Source organism: Peromyscus leucopus, chromosome 5, assembly GCF_004664715.2.
Source record: "Peromyscus leucopus breed LL Stock chromosome 5, UCI_PerLeu_2.1, whole genome shotgun sequence".
NCBI lineage: Eukaryota > Metazoa > Chordata > Mammalia > Rodentia > Cricetidae > Peromyscus > Peromyscus leucopus.
The window spans coordinates 46687056-46706228 of record NC_051067.1 but is presented as its reverse complement, the minus strand read 5'-3'; the positions used below and the strand labels follow the sequence as shown (position 1 = coordinate 46706228).

The following is a 19173-nucleotide window of genomic DNA, read 5'->3' as shown; positions in this document are numbered from 1 at the left end:
TGGGATGGAGAGATAGTGTCTTATTACTTTCGTTTAGGAAATTAACCCAAATGAATTAATGTTTTCATCTTAAGAACATAGTTTGCCTGGATGTTTTTGAGTTGAGAAGCACATTGCAATTCAGGAGTCTTGGTGGAAGAAGCAGAAATCACAGTCTACTTGGCCGAGCCATCCCCAGACTGAGAGCTCTTGGGAGGCTTGCTAGGTGCTCTTTAAAAAGTCTAATTAAGAACTGCCAACTTCGTTCTGACTTGGAAGTTCTCTTTGTACCCCTAAAGGTGATCGACCTCCTGAAGAGAAAGGTGCAGACATGGCCTGAGAGTAACATGACACTTGAGTTTTAAACTGTAGACAATTGAAAATTGAAATTTAGATGAGTGGTTCTCAACCTGTAGGTTGCAACCCCTTCGGCAAACCTCTGTCTCCAAAAATATTTACATTAGATTCATAACAGTAGCAAAATTACAGTTATGTAGTAGCAGAGAAAATTGTTTCGTGGTGTGGGGGTCACCACAACATGAGGATCTGTGCTAAAGGGTCGCAGCATTAGGAAGGTTGAGACCACTGCCTTAGATCATTTGATAACAGATGCTCGGGAGGAACCGAGGAAAAATGTTTTCCTTTGCAGATAGCAAAGACTGGGATCACTTAGGAAATATGAAAACTCAACTGCATGCGACTTTGACTGACATCTTAGTAAAACTACGAAGTATTTTTTGCCAGAAAAACCTTTGGAGAATGTCATCTAGGTTTTGCTAAACCTTTAGCCTTTCCTCAGATAGAAGATTCAGAGAGCTTTTAATAAAGGTTTCTCCTGCCATTTTGGGAATTTGATGGCACTGTGGTGTTTTATAGGTATTCCTTTGAGAAACAAGCAGAAGTAATGAGAAGACATTATGGAGGCCCAGTCCCACAGCTCCGCAACCACTGAGAGGAAGAAAGCTGAGAATTCCATTGGGAAGTGTTCCACGAGAACAGATGTCAGTGAGAAGGCCGTGGCCTCCAGCACCACTTCGAACGGTGAGTGGCCCACAGTTCCCAGCAGGCAAGCCCCAGACATCCTGTGTCCTCTGCATCCCTGAGCTGAGCATCCACACCTGGACCATTGATTGTTCTGTGAGAGGCTAACATAGCAAATGGGCCAGAGGATGGGGTGTGGGGTGGGCAGGGTACTTGCTTGCTTCAGAGTGTAATTTGGGATATCAATTTTGTGATTGGTTGTTTATTAAAAGAAGTTCTTGTTTTGGTAAGAATTGAAAATGCTTTGAACTTCACATGGGAAGCCTGTATTAGTCACAAGAACACAGTAATTGTCAGTCTATGGTAGGATCTCCCTCTCCCACCCAAATTAAAGTTGTCTAGTGGAAAGGACTTTAAAATTTGACAACCTTAAGGTAGTCCACCTTATGTCCACGAAGTTTATTGTTGGTTTATGTAAATTTAATGTATTTAACTGTTGTAGATATATCACAGAGTCACCATTTATTTTTACATTTTAAGCAAAGCATTGAAAGGCATTTCAGTTTAAGCATGGGCACTGAAAATCTAGCATCCCCTAAGTGGGAAAACAAAGCCCGAGGGTTGTGGTGACGTTCTCTTCCTCTCCAGGCTTTCCCACAAAGTAGGCTGTTAATAGCCTTGATTTTTGTAGCTTTAGTCATTCCTGCTCTTCTTGGATTGCATTCTGCTTTTCTGTGTGCCCTTAGGAAGAATACGTTGGCTCAGTCTCCTGGTTCTGGTCCTGAATGACCCAGTTCACTGATCTGCCTGACCCAATCTTCTGTCTTCTCTGTGGTTTTATAATTTATATGTTCCAATAACATTTTGCTAGGTTGACTTTCTTTCTTCTTTTTCCTTCCTTCCTTCCTTCCTTCCTTCCTTCCTTCCTTCCTTCCTTTTTTTCCTTCCTTCCTTCCTTCCTTCCTTCCTTCCTTCCTTCCTTCCTTCCTTCCTTCCTTTTTTTCATCCATCCATCCATCCATCCATCCATCCATCCATCCATCCATCCCTCCATCCATCCATCCATCCATCCATCCATCTACCTGTCTATTTTATTTTTTGATTTTTCGAGACAGGGTTTCTTTGTGTAGCTCTGGCTGTCCTGGAACTTACTCTGTAGACCAGGCTATCCTGGAACTCACAGATCTGCCTGCCTCTGCCTCCTGAGTGCTGAGATTAAAGGCCTGTGCCACTACTGCCTGGCTGATTTACTATTATTTTAAATGTGCAATTGAAGAGTGAGCTTGGTTTGGAAGCTGACTATAGCCCAGAACCTTTAATTCTGAGGACAAATATTCCTGAGGAATTTGGCCCTGATCTGTGCCCATCCCTGTGTGCTCAGCTTTGCTTTAAGCCTTTTCAGTCCTTTTATCAGGGTTTTGACACAGCTATGGACTGTGACACAGCCAGAGGGAGGTAGCTGGCTGTCAGCCTTGCAGGCCAATGTGTCCAGGTTTCCATTGATCTCTAGGGAGATATATGTATGTCTGAGTTAAAATAATGGATTCACTTTACCTGTATGTGTGTGAAAATTTGTGTTGCTCCCACTTTTTTGTGGTACCTAAACCCAGGGCTCAAGCTTATTTAATACAGCCAGAATATTGGTCTCTTTTGGTCCAGCATTATAGAAAACATTTTCTACTTCAGACGCATGTTATCTTGGTTTCTTTCTTTCTTTCTTTCTTTCTTTCTTTTTTTTTTTGAAGTTTATAAAAATTAGGCTCATTGTTTTATGAGTAGAAGCAACATATTAAGTGCTGGTTATTTGGTGGTATTTTATAAGAAGAATAAGCACTGTTTCTCTATTAAGCTTCATGAAACACCGATTTTGTTCATCATCATGGCATGTGAGTAAGGTGTGAGAATGCAACAGAATATGTGGGTATTTCTGAGTGCAAGGACAGGCCAAAGCCAGTGTAGGTTGGTAGGGGATGTCGTTACACCATGCGGAGTGTTAGAAGCCACTGTCCTGTCTCTGAGTCCCCAGCTGAGTCTCATCAGTGGTCTCTTGTGGGAAAGATGCTGTTTCCTCTGTGGATCTTGCTCCCACGCTGAGACACATCCATTGCTGCTCAGCTTCTTGTCAGTCAGTCTTTGACCCTAGGTTCCCCTTCTGACCATGTTGAAGGTGAATGGAACAGTACTAACCTGAGTCCAGTGGTGGCCTGGAGGCCTGGAGCAAAAACTAGCCAGAGAAAGGACAGTCTTAATGCCAGTCCTGTACTTGGCATAATCACAGGCCTGTTTGCTAAGCCACATGCACTTCTGCCTTCCTAACCTGATCAGCCTGTGCCCTTGAGGCCTACAACCTGTCTAAACGTGCCCAAGTCCTGTCCCACATGGAAGTAAATACTCATTGGTCATGCTTGCGGGGCACGTATCTGAATGAGATCTGTCCCAGAGTAGTTTTTCAATATTCCTGTTCTTCTAAGGAATTCACTGCTTTTCATTTGGGGACAATAGAAAGCACCAGTGAAACAAAAGAAAAAAAAATGGAAATGTTATTTCTAAAATGTAAATTTCCACTAACAGACTGACTCCAGGAAAAGGAAGCTTCCTCCATTTAAACTCTACCTTGTCCTGTAGATGAGTGTACGGACTTTAGTCCTGCGCTGATTGGGTTAGAGCTTTTGTTAGGCAGCCTGGTAAAGCCTGGTATTCTGTGTGTGCTGGCCTGTAGTGGGCATTATTGTGGTTGTTGTCTGTCCACTCAACAGTCTGTCTCTCCACCTGCCCACCTTTCTACAAACAGTTCAGAAGTGCTTAGGTACTTACACTGAGGTCATTCACAGAAATTGGAACCATTGAGAAACCACAATAGAGAGCACAGTGATTGTGCTTATTTCTAGTTGCTTGTGCTCTCTTTACAACTGCTCTGACATTGAGTTAGTAACCAGAAAGTTGAAAGGTTTAGTTCAGATATCAAGAGGTATGAACCAAATGAATGCAAAGTGTGTATTTTCGATCCCACCCATTTCATCATGAAAAGTAAACAGACAAAAAAGTTTTGTTACTGGTGAAGTATTGGTTACATTGACTTAATTAACTTTTCCAGTCATTATGTGGTATAATTTGTTCTTGATTGTGAGCATCCCAGCCAAACCACGCACATTCCACTGCGTGTCCTTACAGGTCTGTTTTCTTGCTTTTCTCAGTTGAGAATCTGCTCCTAGAATTTTGTTTAAACATACACAGACACACAGCCAAAATGGATGGCTCAGAAACCTTGAATAGCATTGTAAATAAACATTTGCTACATGAGATTGAGATTTAAAATAACATGAGTGAAAAACTCCTCTAAATCTTGTATGGGGGAAAGAAACCAGGCCAAATTAGATCTCTGTAGCTTTTCAGGGTCCACATGAGCATGCAAAGCCTCCACTGAACTTCACATAGGAGCCACATTGTGTACATAGTTTTCTGTTTGCACACTTCAGCTTTAAGCATTTAGTGCCATTCATGAAATGGAAACGACCCAGGAGATGGCATTTAGTTTCCTGAATGTTTTTTAAGTATAGTTGTGATTTAAGAGATTGTACTTGAGTGTGCATTTAGACATTAGGCCTCATATTGACTTGAGAATGTCCAAGTCTCTTAATAAGACAAACTGTAGGTAAATGCTTTAATGCTCTCTGTTTGGGTACGAGTCATTAGTTCCTGAGCTACACATTGTGTTTTCTAAGTAATGAGTTTTAAATACACATTTCTTCTGTTTTTCATGTTCTAATTAGCCTGTAAAACTTTTCTCTGTGACTTGAATATTTAATTTAAAATGTTTTTTTCCTCATTTTTGGTCCCTGAGGTTTTTTTTTTTTAATATAAAAATAGTCCCTTGATAGTTCTTATTAACATGCTACTCTGCTTCAAGGAAGTATGGTAGGACACAGGAGCAGAGGTAGGCACATCTTTGTGAGTTAGAGGCTGGCGTGGTCTACATAGTGAGTTTCAGGCCAGCAAGGGCTGCATAGTGAAACCATGTCTCAAGAAGGAGGGTAGCAGACTTATCATAAATGATCCAGGCTGTGGTTTTGAGGTTGTGGTAATTACTGAGAGATTTTATAAGTTGATAGAAAGCAGAAATTTACCCAGTTGTGATGAGGTTGGAGACCAAAGCTGATAGATTAATTGATAGGGCATTCTCTGTGCTTTTTTTTTTTTTTTGTCTTTCGCTTAAAAGATTTTTGATGTTTGTGCTTTCAAAGTGTCCAGTACATAGGTGTTAAAGTATGTGATGTCCATTGGACCTGTCACTAGGAGTACATAGGAGTACATAGGTGTTAATGTGTGTGATGTCCATTGGACCTGTCACACATAGGAGTACATAGGTATTAATGTATGTGATGTCTGCTGGTTTTGTGACTAGGAGTCCACAATGTTTGTGATGTTTGCTGGTTTTGTGGCTAAGGATTGAGATGGCTTCTACTTCTGTTGAAACCTGGAATTGAAGTTCATTGTTGTTCCCCAGCATATACTCCTTTCTCCTTGACTTTTCTCAGTGTTAAGTGTCTGCTTAAAAGCAGACGGGGAGTTTGCTGCTGATAGACCTTAGGTTTTGAGTGTTAAATTTCTTTACACTTCTTTGCTTTGCCACATCCCATTTCTCGGCACATGTAGGATGGATGGGAGGGACTTTCAGGCACATTGCACTTGACGTGATAGGGTTCTTATGAGGAAATGCAGGGTTTTGGATCTAAAAGCTTGGGTTGAGTTTTGGTGATGCCACGTAGTGGTTATGTGAGTGGATGATTAAGTCTCTTAGTGTCTTGGTTTCCTCATTTTAAGTGCAAGGGAGTAATTACATCTACTTTTCTGGGACTTACCTGGAGAAGTTCTCTTCTTCTACCGTGTTGGCCTCAGGGATTAAACTCAGTTCATCAGGCTTGGCATCAAGTGCCTTTCTCTAGCCTCTGAGCCACCTCACTTGCCCAGGTTTTCAGATGAAAAGGATAATGTAAAAGGATAATATAAAAGGGTAATGCAAAAGTAATGGTGAACTTGCTGGATCCAAGATGTTCTGTAAATCACAAATCCAAGCAAGCCTGCTCATCTTGAGGAAGGATGGATAAACGAACAAAGAAAGAAAGAAACGAAAGTCTTTACCCTCTTTCTGAAAGCCCCCTGATCTCCGAACAGAGGGTAGATAATGGTTTTGTGAGAACATAATTTTAAGAAAATTTATTTCGATTTCTTAACTCTTGAAAATGCATTGTGCTTATTGTGCACATTGCCTTGGAAGTAACATGCATGTGTCCATCTCTCCCCATTGTTTTCTGGGGTGGGGCACCCTTTGAATGTCATGCTTGTTTGCAGTGTGGCTTTTGTATATTAATTACAGTTTATTTATTCTACTTTCACAACTTTTTTTTTTTTTTTTAACTACCTGGTAATGATTAATCTTCTCTTAAGCTTGGGCTCTGAACCCACTTATCCCTGAGCATCCCTGATTTCCCCTTTTGGTTAACTATATTGTCTTTACTGCAGTCATCCAGGCCTAAAACCTCACTGTTAACCTTTTGACCCCCTTCCAGGCTCCTGGTAGATTTCTTTCTGGTCATTCACCCATATTTTCCTGCAGCCCACCATGCCATGCCAATTCCAGTGGCCTTCTGCTCGTCACCTTGAACCTCTCATGCTCGGCACATGCTCCTGCCAGATTAACAGTGTTGTGTTTCTCGCTGCTAAGTCTGTGTTCTGGAATCTTCAGTGATTCACAGCCGCCTACAGGATGAAGCTCAGAGCCATTTGCTTAGTGTGTAGATATCTTCTAAAGCCTGACACCAGCCTGTCTCCGATCTGTTCATTGATTCAATGCAAGTGCTCTTTGCTTTGTTCACGTGCTTCTCCACAGACTGAGAATTTTGCTAATTTCACCGTGTGTTTGCTGTCAGTTCTTTTCAACTGTGTGTCCTCAGATTTCCCCTGCTTTTTTTTTTTTTTTTGTCTGTCCTTTTGGAAATTGTATAATACTTCATATTTACAAAAGTTTTATTTCTTGGTCATTATAATTTTAATTAATAAACTTTGTATGTTAGAGTGGTTTTAGGTTCATAGAAAACTTGAGCAGAAAGTTTCTTCCCTTTTCTCTTATTGACATTTTGCATTATGTACTGTCTCATAGAAATGGTGCATTATCTCAAATCTGTAGTTTTCATTGGGGTTCACAGGGGCGTGAGAGAGGGAGAGAGTCAAAGTTGACTGAGGGGTTTTAAGCCTGGGTGATTGCAGGAAAAGGTAATATACTTAACCCAAACAGTGAGTTTTGACATGTATCCACATTGCAGTACCTATAGAATAGTGTCATTGCCCTAAAGATCCTGTGTACCCTGTTTGTAGTCTTCTTTCTCTTAACACTTAATTTTCAATTTTCATTCAACTTCTGTAGAATAGCAACTTACTTATCTGCCTTGCCCTCCACACCTTGTCCCAGCACAGTGTTTGTGGCCAAGAAGACCTCAGCAGATGGGGACTACTACTGGGAAGTCATTTGTGTGGGTCTGCCAGACCTCAGAGCAGAGACAGGGGGCATGTACAATAGGACACTTAATATTGATGTGGAGCTAAAAGCCAAAGTTTGAACTTAAGCCCTGCCAGAAAAGGTTATGTGATCTTGGGCTACGGTACATGCTTCCTGACTGGCACAGTGGGGACACAGCTATTTTCACTGGTAGTAACTGACTGGATATAATTTGGCAGGATTTAATTCACTGATCAATTTTATCCTAGTTCTTTCAATGTAGTATTGTAGTATCATTTGTTAGTAATCTAGGAATGACTAAAGTTTAACCTGATTTGCAGAATAACCCAATATTTTCTGCATGAATTCCAGACATGTGGTCATGGGGTCCTAAACTAGCATAGCAGGTCAGTATCCAAGACCAGGGAATGGTACTTCAAATCGTTGGTCCTGATGCTGCCCAAGGTTTAATGACTCAGATGCTCATTTGTAAATACTCAGAATATTGGATGCAATCCAACTTTGTACTGAGATGCTGCATTGAGAACAAGTTCTCCCACTTTTGAATCTCAGTATTAGATTTCTTCTCAAAGAGCAACTTGTAGCTGCTTAGGCTGATCCACAGAGGATCACACTCCCATCTTGCCCCGTTCTGGCACCCTGGTAGAATAGAGAGCACAGCATGTGTCTGCTCTCGGAAAGTCCCTGGGCTGCCTGTGATTGCTGTGCTCAAGTGGTGTGGGCATTTCATATTTCAGCAACACACCGGTCAGGATCAGAAACAACCACCAAATAGTGGAAGCTCAAGGGGCAGGAGGCCAATTGTGGGAGGAAAACTCCCTCTGGGAGGTGGCTAGTGGCCTCCCACATCCCACCAGTCTGACCCTACACCCAGGCTGGGGCGGTTCCATTTCTAGGAAGCTTGCAGGCGGCAGGGTGGTGCTGCAAAATCTCATTATGTGCACAGATGCACTTCCAGATGCATCTGCTTCTGCTTAAACTTATTCCCTACATTCTTATGTGGTAAAAAAAATCACTCTTTGTGGTGATCTTTCCGTCACTTTGGACAAATCCAGGTCATTGAACCACGACCATAATCAAGGCAGAATAGTGTCCCCCCTCCCTGAAATTGGAATACATATTTGAGTGTTAAAGTCCATTTCATAATTAATGCATTTGTTAGAGTCCCTGGCAAGTGATAGGAATTGTAGAAATCTTGGTCGTGGTTGGAAATTGTGTTTCTTTCACGTTTTTTGCAAAATCTGTCTTTTAAGCCTGTGAGTAAAACTCATTCTTGGTCTTTTCTCTTTAATTTTTCACACATTTCATTAGGGCAGAAGGAAGAGTTCCTGTGAACTGTTGAGAAAAACACTTTCTAGTACCTGTCAGCTGGATTCTTTTTTTTTTTTTTTCTTTTTTTGGGCACAGGCAAGGTGTATTTGGGATCAGTTTAAAATTCAGTTTTATGTTGAAAACTACAAGCAGCCATGTTGACAAAGACTTTTTGTTGTTTTTGTTACTTTAAATTATTCACATGAGAAAACTAGAATCGTAATATTTAGCACACCTACAACCTAGAGGAAAAGTAAGAAAGTCTTGGCTAAGTAAATAGGCCAGTCTCTCCCTCTCTCTTTCTTCCTCCCCCACCACCCTTTTTTATTTCTGGAAGCTTCTTTATCTCCTTCGCTTTTGTAGATAGGACTTCATCTCAGGTAGAGAAATTTTTCTATAAAGTTATCCCTAGAACTGCCGTTTTCCCCATCCCGCACTCCCCCACCCCCGCTCTGACTTTTCCCTCTTCTTGGGCTCTTTCTTCTTTCTTCTTTTCCCCCTCAGCTGTAGAAAGTTGAGTTCCATCCTAATTATGAAATCTTCGGAGACCATTCCCACATGGTTCTGTAAATGGTAGCTCCATCCCTGTTCTTTTCATCTCTCTCAGCTCTCCAGCTTGACAGCTGAAAAGGTCTGACTGTGCCACACAATGGTTTGATTGGTTTCTCTGGGGGAGACTTTTCCCTGCCTCATCATTCGCCAGGCAGGTGGACCAGAAAGTCTCTTGATTCTTTTGTTGCCTCTCAAAGTCCGAGGTCTTTGACTGAATAAATCCGCCGTCATGGGATAATTTGCTAAAAGGAGACTGAGAGATGCCAGAGAAAAGCCTCCTGACTTGGGTGCTGCATTAATGAAATGACGGAGCCTTGGAGTTTGCGATTGAAAAATCACTAGGAATGCAATGGGTGGAGATGGGCTTCTTTTATTTCCCATAATAAACTTTGAATTCTACCAGTGAAAGCATGGCTATTGTTTTGCAGGCCTGCAGGCCTAAGTGTGTGTGCGTTTGTACCCATGTTTAAAAGGGCAGCCCTGCCCGACTTTGTTGGGGTGCTCTGTCTACTTAGTCACTTGATTATTACTAGTGGATAGAAAGAATTCCATGTGACAGAGCTAAGGCTGAGTTAACACAGGACGAAAAGTAATTTACAGATAGGCTGTCCCCAGCCATCTTTGTAGCTCCTGATAAGGTTTCATTTCAGAATGGATAGGCGACATTTCCACTTACGGGCCCATTCTGCGACATCTGTGATAACAGCTTCTGGATCCTAATTGAAATTGGTTTCAAAATGGATTTTCACTTTTCTCTGTCGTTGGAAAATATTGAATGGACTCAGAGCTGCCACAGAGAACCCTAGACCTTGGAAAATGGAGCAGGAAGCTAGGCTCATCTTTCATAACAGTGCCGATGATATGACAGTTTTGTTATCTGTCTTATTAATGAAATCATTGATCACCTGATGAGGGAGCTAATAAACTACATTCCACGAGTATTCCTGAAGCTCAATTAGACTGTATTACAAACAAGGGTGGGAGAGGACTAACAGCAGAGGGACTGAACGAGTAAGGATCAGTTAAACTTTTCATTGCCTATATGAGTATTTTGGAGGTGGCGTTTGGATAGCAGCTCAAGTATTGAAATTTGTATAACCCAACAGCATAGTCAAGCACTTTCTTTTTGACCCATGTGGAATTCTTAAACAACTCAAAGTAAAACATTTAAAATACAGCGAAAGTTATTTTAAAAAAGTACTGTTTTCATGAAGTAAAATCTGTAAGTAGAAATATATATTATATATTAAGCATTATATATTAAGTGCTTTCAGATGGGGAAGATGGTAAAACACATTTCCACAGGACACCCCTTTCATAGGAGGGCTTTGGGGGGGGATAGTCCTCGTTAGGTGTATTAATGGTTAAGAAGATGAAGCCCGAGGGTTCATAACCTAGGCTCTTTCAAAGGAAAGTAGCTTAGCATCCCTTCCTCTCTTAAAGCACTCCGAGAGTCCTAGTCAGAGGGAATTAGGCTTGGATTTAATGAGGGAGCTCCTTTGTTTGGGGTAGGGCAGCCCTGGAATGTCCTTTCTGTCTGTCCTGAAGGAGGGGAAGGGATGCTGATGACTTCTCGGGTTTCACAGTGGGCTGTACTCCTAGGTGTTTCCCCCTTTCTCTGCGCCAGCGAGGATCAATGCAGCCCATCCCAGCTTGAAAGAGGATCTGTGATCAAAGGCATCAGTGATGTCACTGATCTCCAGTGATTGATTAGGACCAGAAGTTCCAGAGAATTTGGCTTTTTCTTATAATTTCAAATTCATTCGTGTCGGCCATTAGGGATTACTCAGGATTACTAGCATTTAACTAGCAAAATTACTAAAGTGTACCACGGAGTTCCACTCATGGCCCTACCACTGTGTTTAAGCTTATGTGTGGAAACTATGATCACATTTTATAAGCAACTTTTCTTTTTAAATATACTGTTAAGAAATATTGTGTCTATGAATTGGATCAAGGAACTTGGAATTCTATGTGTAAACTGGGGCAGCCCTTTGGAGATGATGACATTCACCTTGCTTCTAAAGCAGTTTAGCTGTATATAGATAGGTACATGTTAAATAATTAACCCATAGATCTAAAAGTTTTATTGATTTTTGAAATTTAAGTGTTTCATATGCAGATTTTAAAATCCTCTGAGTTACTTTTATGGGAACTGCCTAACATTTTTCCCTTTGTCTTTTGAGAGGATAACTCCTTTCTGCGTGTGGCTACATCTTTAAACATAAAACCACAGGCATTTTATGCCAAGAGGAGACGAGTTGCACAGTGAGGGAGGATGCAGCTTGAAAGGGAGCACAGGAGAGAGTGAGAGGTCTCAGTGAAACTGTTCACAACTGCACCATACGCAGCCTCTGACTTAGCTCCACCTACAGCAGAGACTGATGGTGGAACCATAGGGAAAAGGCCCCTTTTGGAAATCATCGAGACCTAAGAGAGAAGAGTGAAATGGAAAAGGGAGAATGTTCATTTTTATTAAGGCTACTGCTACCTTCCATGGTTGGCTATAGGCCATCAAGGACTCTTGGTACATGCTTGCTTATAACATTTTTTTTTTTTCTCACAGAAAACTTCATTCTAAGGACTAATCCTAGCAGGGTTGAAAGTGTGTTCATTGTCCAGGTCTGTGAGAACAGAGAGTGAAAGTGAGCTTTGAAGAGAAGATGATGCTGTGGCTATGTATGGAGCTGCAGTGGCTGTCTCAGACCCCCCTTTGGTGGAATAGCTTTTACCCTGCTAGCAGTGATAAAGTGCTCAGTCTAGATCCTTGCCTGTAAAGAGAACCTGCTACAGGAACAGAACAGTGGCATAAAGTAATGGGACATCCAACAATGTGAATATTCCCTGTTAAATAGGACTCTAATCTTCATTTGAGGATTTCTACTAAGCATTCAAGAACTAAAAGATGCACAATGACCCATTGCATATTAAGTTAGAAGCCAAATCTGTTTAAAAATATAAAAACACAAAAACAACCAAATAATCCAAAATTAATATGCTTAGGATTGTTTTCAAATCTTAGCAAATTTCAGAGCAATAGAGAAGTTCCTTTCCTGGGGCTATAGCCATGGTTCAGCAATTAAAAGCACTTGCTACTCTTGAAGAGGACCCAGGTTCGGTCCCCAGCGCACACAACCATCTCTAACTCCAGTTCCAGGGGGTCTGGTACCTATTCTGACCTCTGCGGGAACTGCATGTATGTGGTGCACATGCATACATGCAGGCAAAATACTCATATACATAAAGTTAAATAAATAAATAGAAAAATAGAATTTCCTTTCCAGTGAACGTTGACAGCAGTTCCTGTGTAGGCTAACAGTGTTTTATAAATAGAGTTTACTTAGCAAAAACCATATGTATGCCCAGTGAAATAATCCTACATTTATTTATGTTTTGATTTATAGAAAACATGTGCCCTTGACAAAGCCTTGGGCTTTTTTCCACAATTAAAAAGAATCATGTTTGAAAAAAAAATAGCTGCCATCTTAATGGGAAACTTTTTCATATAAATTCAAAGCATTTTCTTTGATCTATTTTACACAAAATCAGAATGCCCATTTGTTTGACCCATAAAGTGGGTGGGAGGAATTTAAAGTGGAAAAAAAATGTGTATAACTTTATCTATCTGCTTGTCTGTCTGTCCATCCACCATCTCTCTTTCTCTCATCTGTCTGTATTCTCCACACATCAGCATATTTATCGGTTGAGTATTGGGTAAATGCAGAGTTAAAAAGGCTGTGTACAGCAGAGAAATCACTAGAAGTGTCCATTGCTTGTTCTTTCTGTGACACCTTGGTTTAACATGAGGCGGTACTCCTGTTTGTTGTTTTTTTTTCTTTTTAAGATTTGTTTTTATTGTTTTAAAGTTATGTGTATATGCTTGTGTATGTGTGTGTGGAGGTATGCGTATGTGAGTGCAGTGGCTATGGCATCTGGGAAGGGGTGTCAGAGTCCCTGTCGTTGGAGTTATAGCTTAACTACCTGACAGGGTGCTGGGAACTGAACTTGAGTCCTTTAGAGGAGCAGTACAGATGCTTAACCCTGAGTCATTTCTCCAGCTCATTTCTCGGGCTGGGGACGGGGATAAAATAATTACTAAATCTGGAAACTTCAGAATGCTTGGGTATGTTAGCAATACAAGTACCAATTATACATATAATTATATGTTGGTATGGTTTTGTATTTTATTTTAACTCGGAGGATTTTTCATTTTACAAGTGAGAGATTATATGTGCTTATAGAACAAAAAAGAATAGTTGACCTTTTACAGAAATTCTGTTTCATGCAGTCTCCTGAGTCTTGGAAAGGCTACCTCCTTTTGTCATGAACAAGTACCACTGACTTGGACGGCAGCAACCTCAAGACTGATATGGTGCTATGTCATCAGAGAAGTGAGCCATTTTTACAGCCTGGGGATTGTATTCACCATTGTGAAAGTTCCTGGACAGGCCTCAGATGTGGGGGCACCCTTTGGAACTTCCCCTTCTTTTCTTTAACCTCCTGGGACCTTAAGGAGTTTTATGACCTATTATTTACTAAAGGTACTGGCTACTGCTAGATTTTCTCCAGGAAAATACTGGTTGAGTGATCAGAAATGCTGTTTGATCACACATGAGAAGACAGCCTCCTGGATTTTAGGGAACATGAGGTTGAGTCTTCCGTGCAATGTTACAATGGTATAACCCTGCTAACTTTGCAGGGGGTGCGTTATTAACAATTCAAGAGAGTCATACTTGGACATCACTTATTCTCTAAAAGTGAGGGACCTGGTCGCATAGATGAAAAGATCTCTTCACCTCCAATCTTCTGTTTCAGTGACATTCACTTTCATTCCAGAGGAATTTAGAAGAATGTAGAATAACAGGAAAGACGCCAGGTATGTAAGAGCTGCTTGAGAAGAATAAATTAATAAGATCTCAGTTTGAAAAGGTATTTTAGAATTCTCTTTAAATTGAATAGTATAAACCTCATGTATAGGCCCACCTCAGGTTGAAAAAATCACGTAAGATTTTGTTTAGGACAAAACTCCATCACATTGTTAAGCCAGACAGTTGGGTGTTTTGAAAGATAATCTCTAGATGTCAGTTTCAGGTACAAATCCAGAGAGATTTCCCCTAGTTCTGGCTGCTGTACAGATGGTCACAGTGTTGCTGCTCACACTCGGGAGCGGTGTGTTTCTCTGTAGCCCTGGCACCGTCTTACTGACCTGGCATCTGCACTCATCTTCCTGGTGTCTGCTTACAGGCCAGAAAGGACATAGTAACTTGGTGTGACTGAGGCCTCTCGCCCCAGCTAGACCTTGACCATCTTCATGGAGCATTTTAATTTGGCATCTGGTTTTCTGCAGTTCCACTTCATCATGGCTTCCTTTAGAGCCTTTGCAAACTTCTGTGTTGCTAATTTATTTAGTTTCTTTAAACTTTTTAGAGTGAAAAAAAGAAGAAACAAAAGCAAGAATACAATAAAATTTGATTACCAGGGCCCTAAACTGTGAGCCTCTGAAGTAACTTTTATTTCTGTTTAACCCTTGAGCAGGAATTCATAGGCAAAGATGAAACAACATTGTGGCTGAACAGTTAGGCATCAGTGCTCATAGGGGGGGGGGGGGCAAAGTCTCTCCTCTCAGGGATACTGGAGAAGGGCTCCATTGCTCAGTATGTGCTAGTTACTGTAATAATTCATTTTAGAGTGCCTTTCTGTGAGATCTGAGGACAGTGTGCCTCTCTTTACCCCAGTGACCAGGCACCTATTCACCGTAGAATGATCTGCATTCGTCATTGTTCTTGATTTCCTCTAACATAGACTTGGCTTATTCCATCGAAAGCATTCTTGTTCTTCGGGAAATTAAAAACTTGATAAAGAGAATCATGAATGTGGCCTGGAATCTCACTACTTGAACATGACCTTTGCTGCTACTCTTGTTTGTTTGTTTGTTTATTTATTTATTTATTTATTTATTTATTTTTGGTTTTTCGAGACAGGGTTTCTCTGTGTAGCTTTGCGCCTTTCCTGGATCTCGCTCCGTAGACCAGGCTAGCCTGGAACTCACAGAGATCCGCCTGGCTCTGCCTCCCGAATGCTGGGATTAAAGGCGTGCGCCACCACCGCCTGGCCACTCTTGTTTATTTATAGTGTCTTTTTTCCATTCATTTTCTAATTGGCTGCCTTTAGGTAAACCTATGCAGGAAGCATTTTCCATGTCCCGGACCATTCTCCAGTTTGGGCATAAAGACTATGAGAATCTCTAGTATTGCTTATATGTTCCTCCCTCCCTCCCTCCCTCCCTCCCTCCCTCCCTCCCTAAAATCATTCTTAACAAATCTCTTGTTGTTTGAGTACACTTTACTGAATTAGCTTCAGGAAACATATTATCTTACATTTCCATTCAGCTGTTTGTGTGAATGAACATTTTCAGAGATACCAATGTCAGTGAAATATCTTTTAGTGAGATACTATTGGTTAAAACCTTAACTGTTCAGTAAAATTTTAACCGAAGGATGGTACAGAAAAGTGTGTGCTGTGAAAGTACCCTTGGTGAAAGTGAGCAGCTTGATGAAGTTTCTGAAAGTGAGCACACAAAACAGTGCCCAGATCAAGAGAGAGACACTGGCTTGACTCACCTGGACACTGGTGGTACGTGGACGGTTTCCCTTGCTTGCTTATTAGGAACCTAGGCTCTCAAATGCCCATCTTTTGGTAGACCTGGTATGTCTCCTCTGGGTATAGACTGAAGAATGGAATTACTGTGTCTTCAGGTGTGTGCATATTTAGTTTTATAGATGCTACCTGACAGTTTTCTTGAGTGGGTCTGTACCCTGGTTGCTCATTCTTGCCCAAAGTGCTTATTTTTAATTTTAGCCTTCCTGTTGTCCATGCATCACTAACCAGTTGTGGTTTTGATTTGTCCTTGATGAATAAAAGACTTAATCACATTTCAAAACTATCATTAGCCATGTGCACATTCATTTTGTGAAATGGCTGTTGAAATCTCCTGCGTCAGTGGATGGATGATAGGTAGATAAATAGATAATAGATAGGTTGTAGCTCTTTGGGATAATGGTTACCAGATCGTCTAGCACTGAAGAAATAAACATGACCTTTATCTGATACTGCCTTGATATATCGATTTGCTACTTTTTCTGAATCATTTTATTTTGTTGATCAGTCTTATTGCTGTTTTGTCTGTACTGTACACTCTCAGATATCGTATATGGAATACATTTTGTTAAAGAGTGTGCATTTATGTTTTGTTGTTTTCCTTCTTCAGATAGTTCATGACTATAATTTAGCTGAACTTTGGAAACACCTTTTTAGAATCATGTTTATGAACCTATACACATAGTAAAAGTATGAAAATATGGATAGATGTAATCAGTGTCAGCAATAGTTGTTGCATCTGTGAAGTGTAGAAAGGAAATAAGATGAGGCATGCTCAGCTATATATGCACCATTTTGTTTCTTTAAAGAATGGTGTTTTAAACACATCTGACTAAACATTAGCATATATTAGGTCTAGGGGTGGGTGCCTGGATGCTTATGTCACTCTCTGAAAACAGTCATGATTCCAAGGTACCTCTGAGATTTTGTTGGAATGATAGTAAACATCTATAGGCTTTATTATAATTGTGCCATCTGCAGGAACCAGTCTTAGTTGTTTTTGGCCACACGTGCATGCAGGTGCTTTCTTCCTGTATAGACATCAGAGTCACACAAACACACACGTGCATGCAGGTGCTTTCTTCCTGCATAGACATCAGAGTCACACAAACACACACGTGCATGCAGGTGCTTTCTTCCTGTATAGACATCAGAGTCACACAAACACACACGTGCATGCAGGTGCTTTCTTCCTGCATAGACATCAGAGTCACACAAACACACACGTGCATGCAGGTGCTTTCTTCCTGTATAGACATCAGAGTCACACAAACACACACGTGCATGCAGGTGCTTTCTTCCTGGGTAGACGTCAGAGCCACACAAACACATACTTGCTCTGGTGACAACAACCTTCTGCCTTCATCTTCACAAGAGCTTATTTATTTATTTTTAAATGTCACTTATAAGAAAGTACATAAGAAATAATGCTGGCAAGACCTACCAGGTTTGCTGTATTTTCACCTGTTATAGTTTAACATACTCTGGAAATAATTTATGTTTACTTTTATCTCATCTGTCTTGAACTGAAAGTTGCATGTACGTTGATAAGCACTTTGGTTGAATTGAATAACTCCTATTCTCTCGGGAAAATGCGGCACCACCCTCCCCAGCCTCTCTGCATTATGCTGCATTTTTATCAGTTCACAGTAGCTACCCTGTTATTCACTGGCTTTTTCTTCTAAGATCTCCCAGGGATGGGGGCACATTGAGGCTCTATCACTGTTAGAGTTACACTGGCATCAACAGATAAGGCCAAAGGACTCTTGGAACTGAACTTTCTCTAGCTGTGGGGTGACCTTAGTGGGCTAGTGACTTGGAGATGCTAATCTTAAGATTGTATAGATCACGACCACATTGAAGGGAGCTCGTGTGAAGGATGTGGCCTCAGCTTTGTATGTGATGTGTTGCTGTGATTATAGCCTTATGAAGAGGTGGATCACACACGTCTTTGATTCTGCTAAGCAGCATGCTGTCTAACCCTTTGAAGGTAGGAAGGGTTGCCATCTAAGATGTAATTGCAGTGCTTTCTGAAGTCCCAACCTTATCCCTTGAAAGCTGGTCCACAGTCTGCTCTAAGCTTGTGGGAATAATTGAGAGACACGACTCCCATTTATTCCAGATCATCTAGCATTTGGTTGGTCTTTTGTCTGGGGAGATACGAATTCACCACAGCCATGCCAATAAGTAGGGAAGACTTGCCAGCCGGCAAAGAAATTCGAACTTCCTTCTTTCCCTGCAGGAGTGTCTCAGGGAAATCACACATACAATAGAACTTTTCATGTCTAGACCCTACCCAGGGGATTTCTGTCTAATCAGAACCTTTTCTTTCTTCCTTAGCATACTCAGAATGAAACAAAGGAAGAGGTTGTGGACAGAGTGCAGGGAAAGAAAATGTAGCAAACCCTGGACCATCATAGCTTCCTAACACCTTCACTCTGACTTACAGGCATGCTTGGAAGCACAAGGCACAGTTTTACTGATGTGCACCATAGTCAACAAACTCTGTCAAGGCCATGCCAAGTGTTGGGTACAGTACTAACTGTGTAGGCCAATAAAATGTGGAGTCTACTCTCAAGATACACGCAGTTGGATGAGTTAATAGCCAAATCACAGCACACTCATTTATGCAGTATAAATACTCTCTAGAGGGCTAAGGAAAGCCTCACCGAGCAGGTACTATACAAGTAAGCCTCTTTGGATGTCAGCAGTGAAGGCAGGGGCTCTAGGAGTGGGACTGGGAAGGGGCGAGAGAATAAGATGAGGAAGAAAGACATTCAAAATAGAAGCAGCCATGGAAGCGAAGACCTGAAATAGGGATGGCATGGGTCATTTACAGAAAAACTAATGCATTAGGTCTGTGATCAGGTAGGTCAGAGCAGGGTATGGGAGAGGGTGGTGGTTAGAAACATATATTGAGGCCAGGTTGTGGCATCCCATCCAACAGTGCTAAAGAGAGTGAGCGCCATCCTTAGGAGAGGAGGCAGAGGGGAGTGATGTGATCTCATTTGCTTCACAGCCCTTCATCTCAGCGGGTTACAGTGGAGAGAATGGACATTCGGGAGTTTACACAGGACCCACTGGAAGACAAAAAGAGACAGTATCAAATCAGTATGTGGAAAGACTTCTGTACCCCATGGTCATCTGTAGCCAGGAAATGGACTGGCCTAAGTGCCAAC

The 19173-nt window shown here is 41.3% G+C and overlaps 1 protein-coding gene across 1 annotated transcript in view; it reads left to right on the top strand.

Moving 5' to 3' along the window:
• Gli3 (GLI family zinc finger 3) overlaps positions 1-19173 on the top strand; it is a 265017-nt gene that overhangs the window by 11933 nt on the left and 233911 nt on the right. Inside the window, exon 2 of the mRNA XM_037205928.1 lies at positions 856-1020. Within this exon, the coding sequence (XP_037061823.1) occupies positions 897-1020 (124 nt within the window). The 5' untranslated portion in view covers positions 856-896. The remainder of the gene's footprint in view (positions 1-855; positions 1021-19173) is intronic.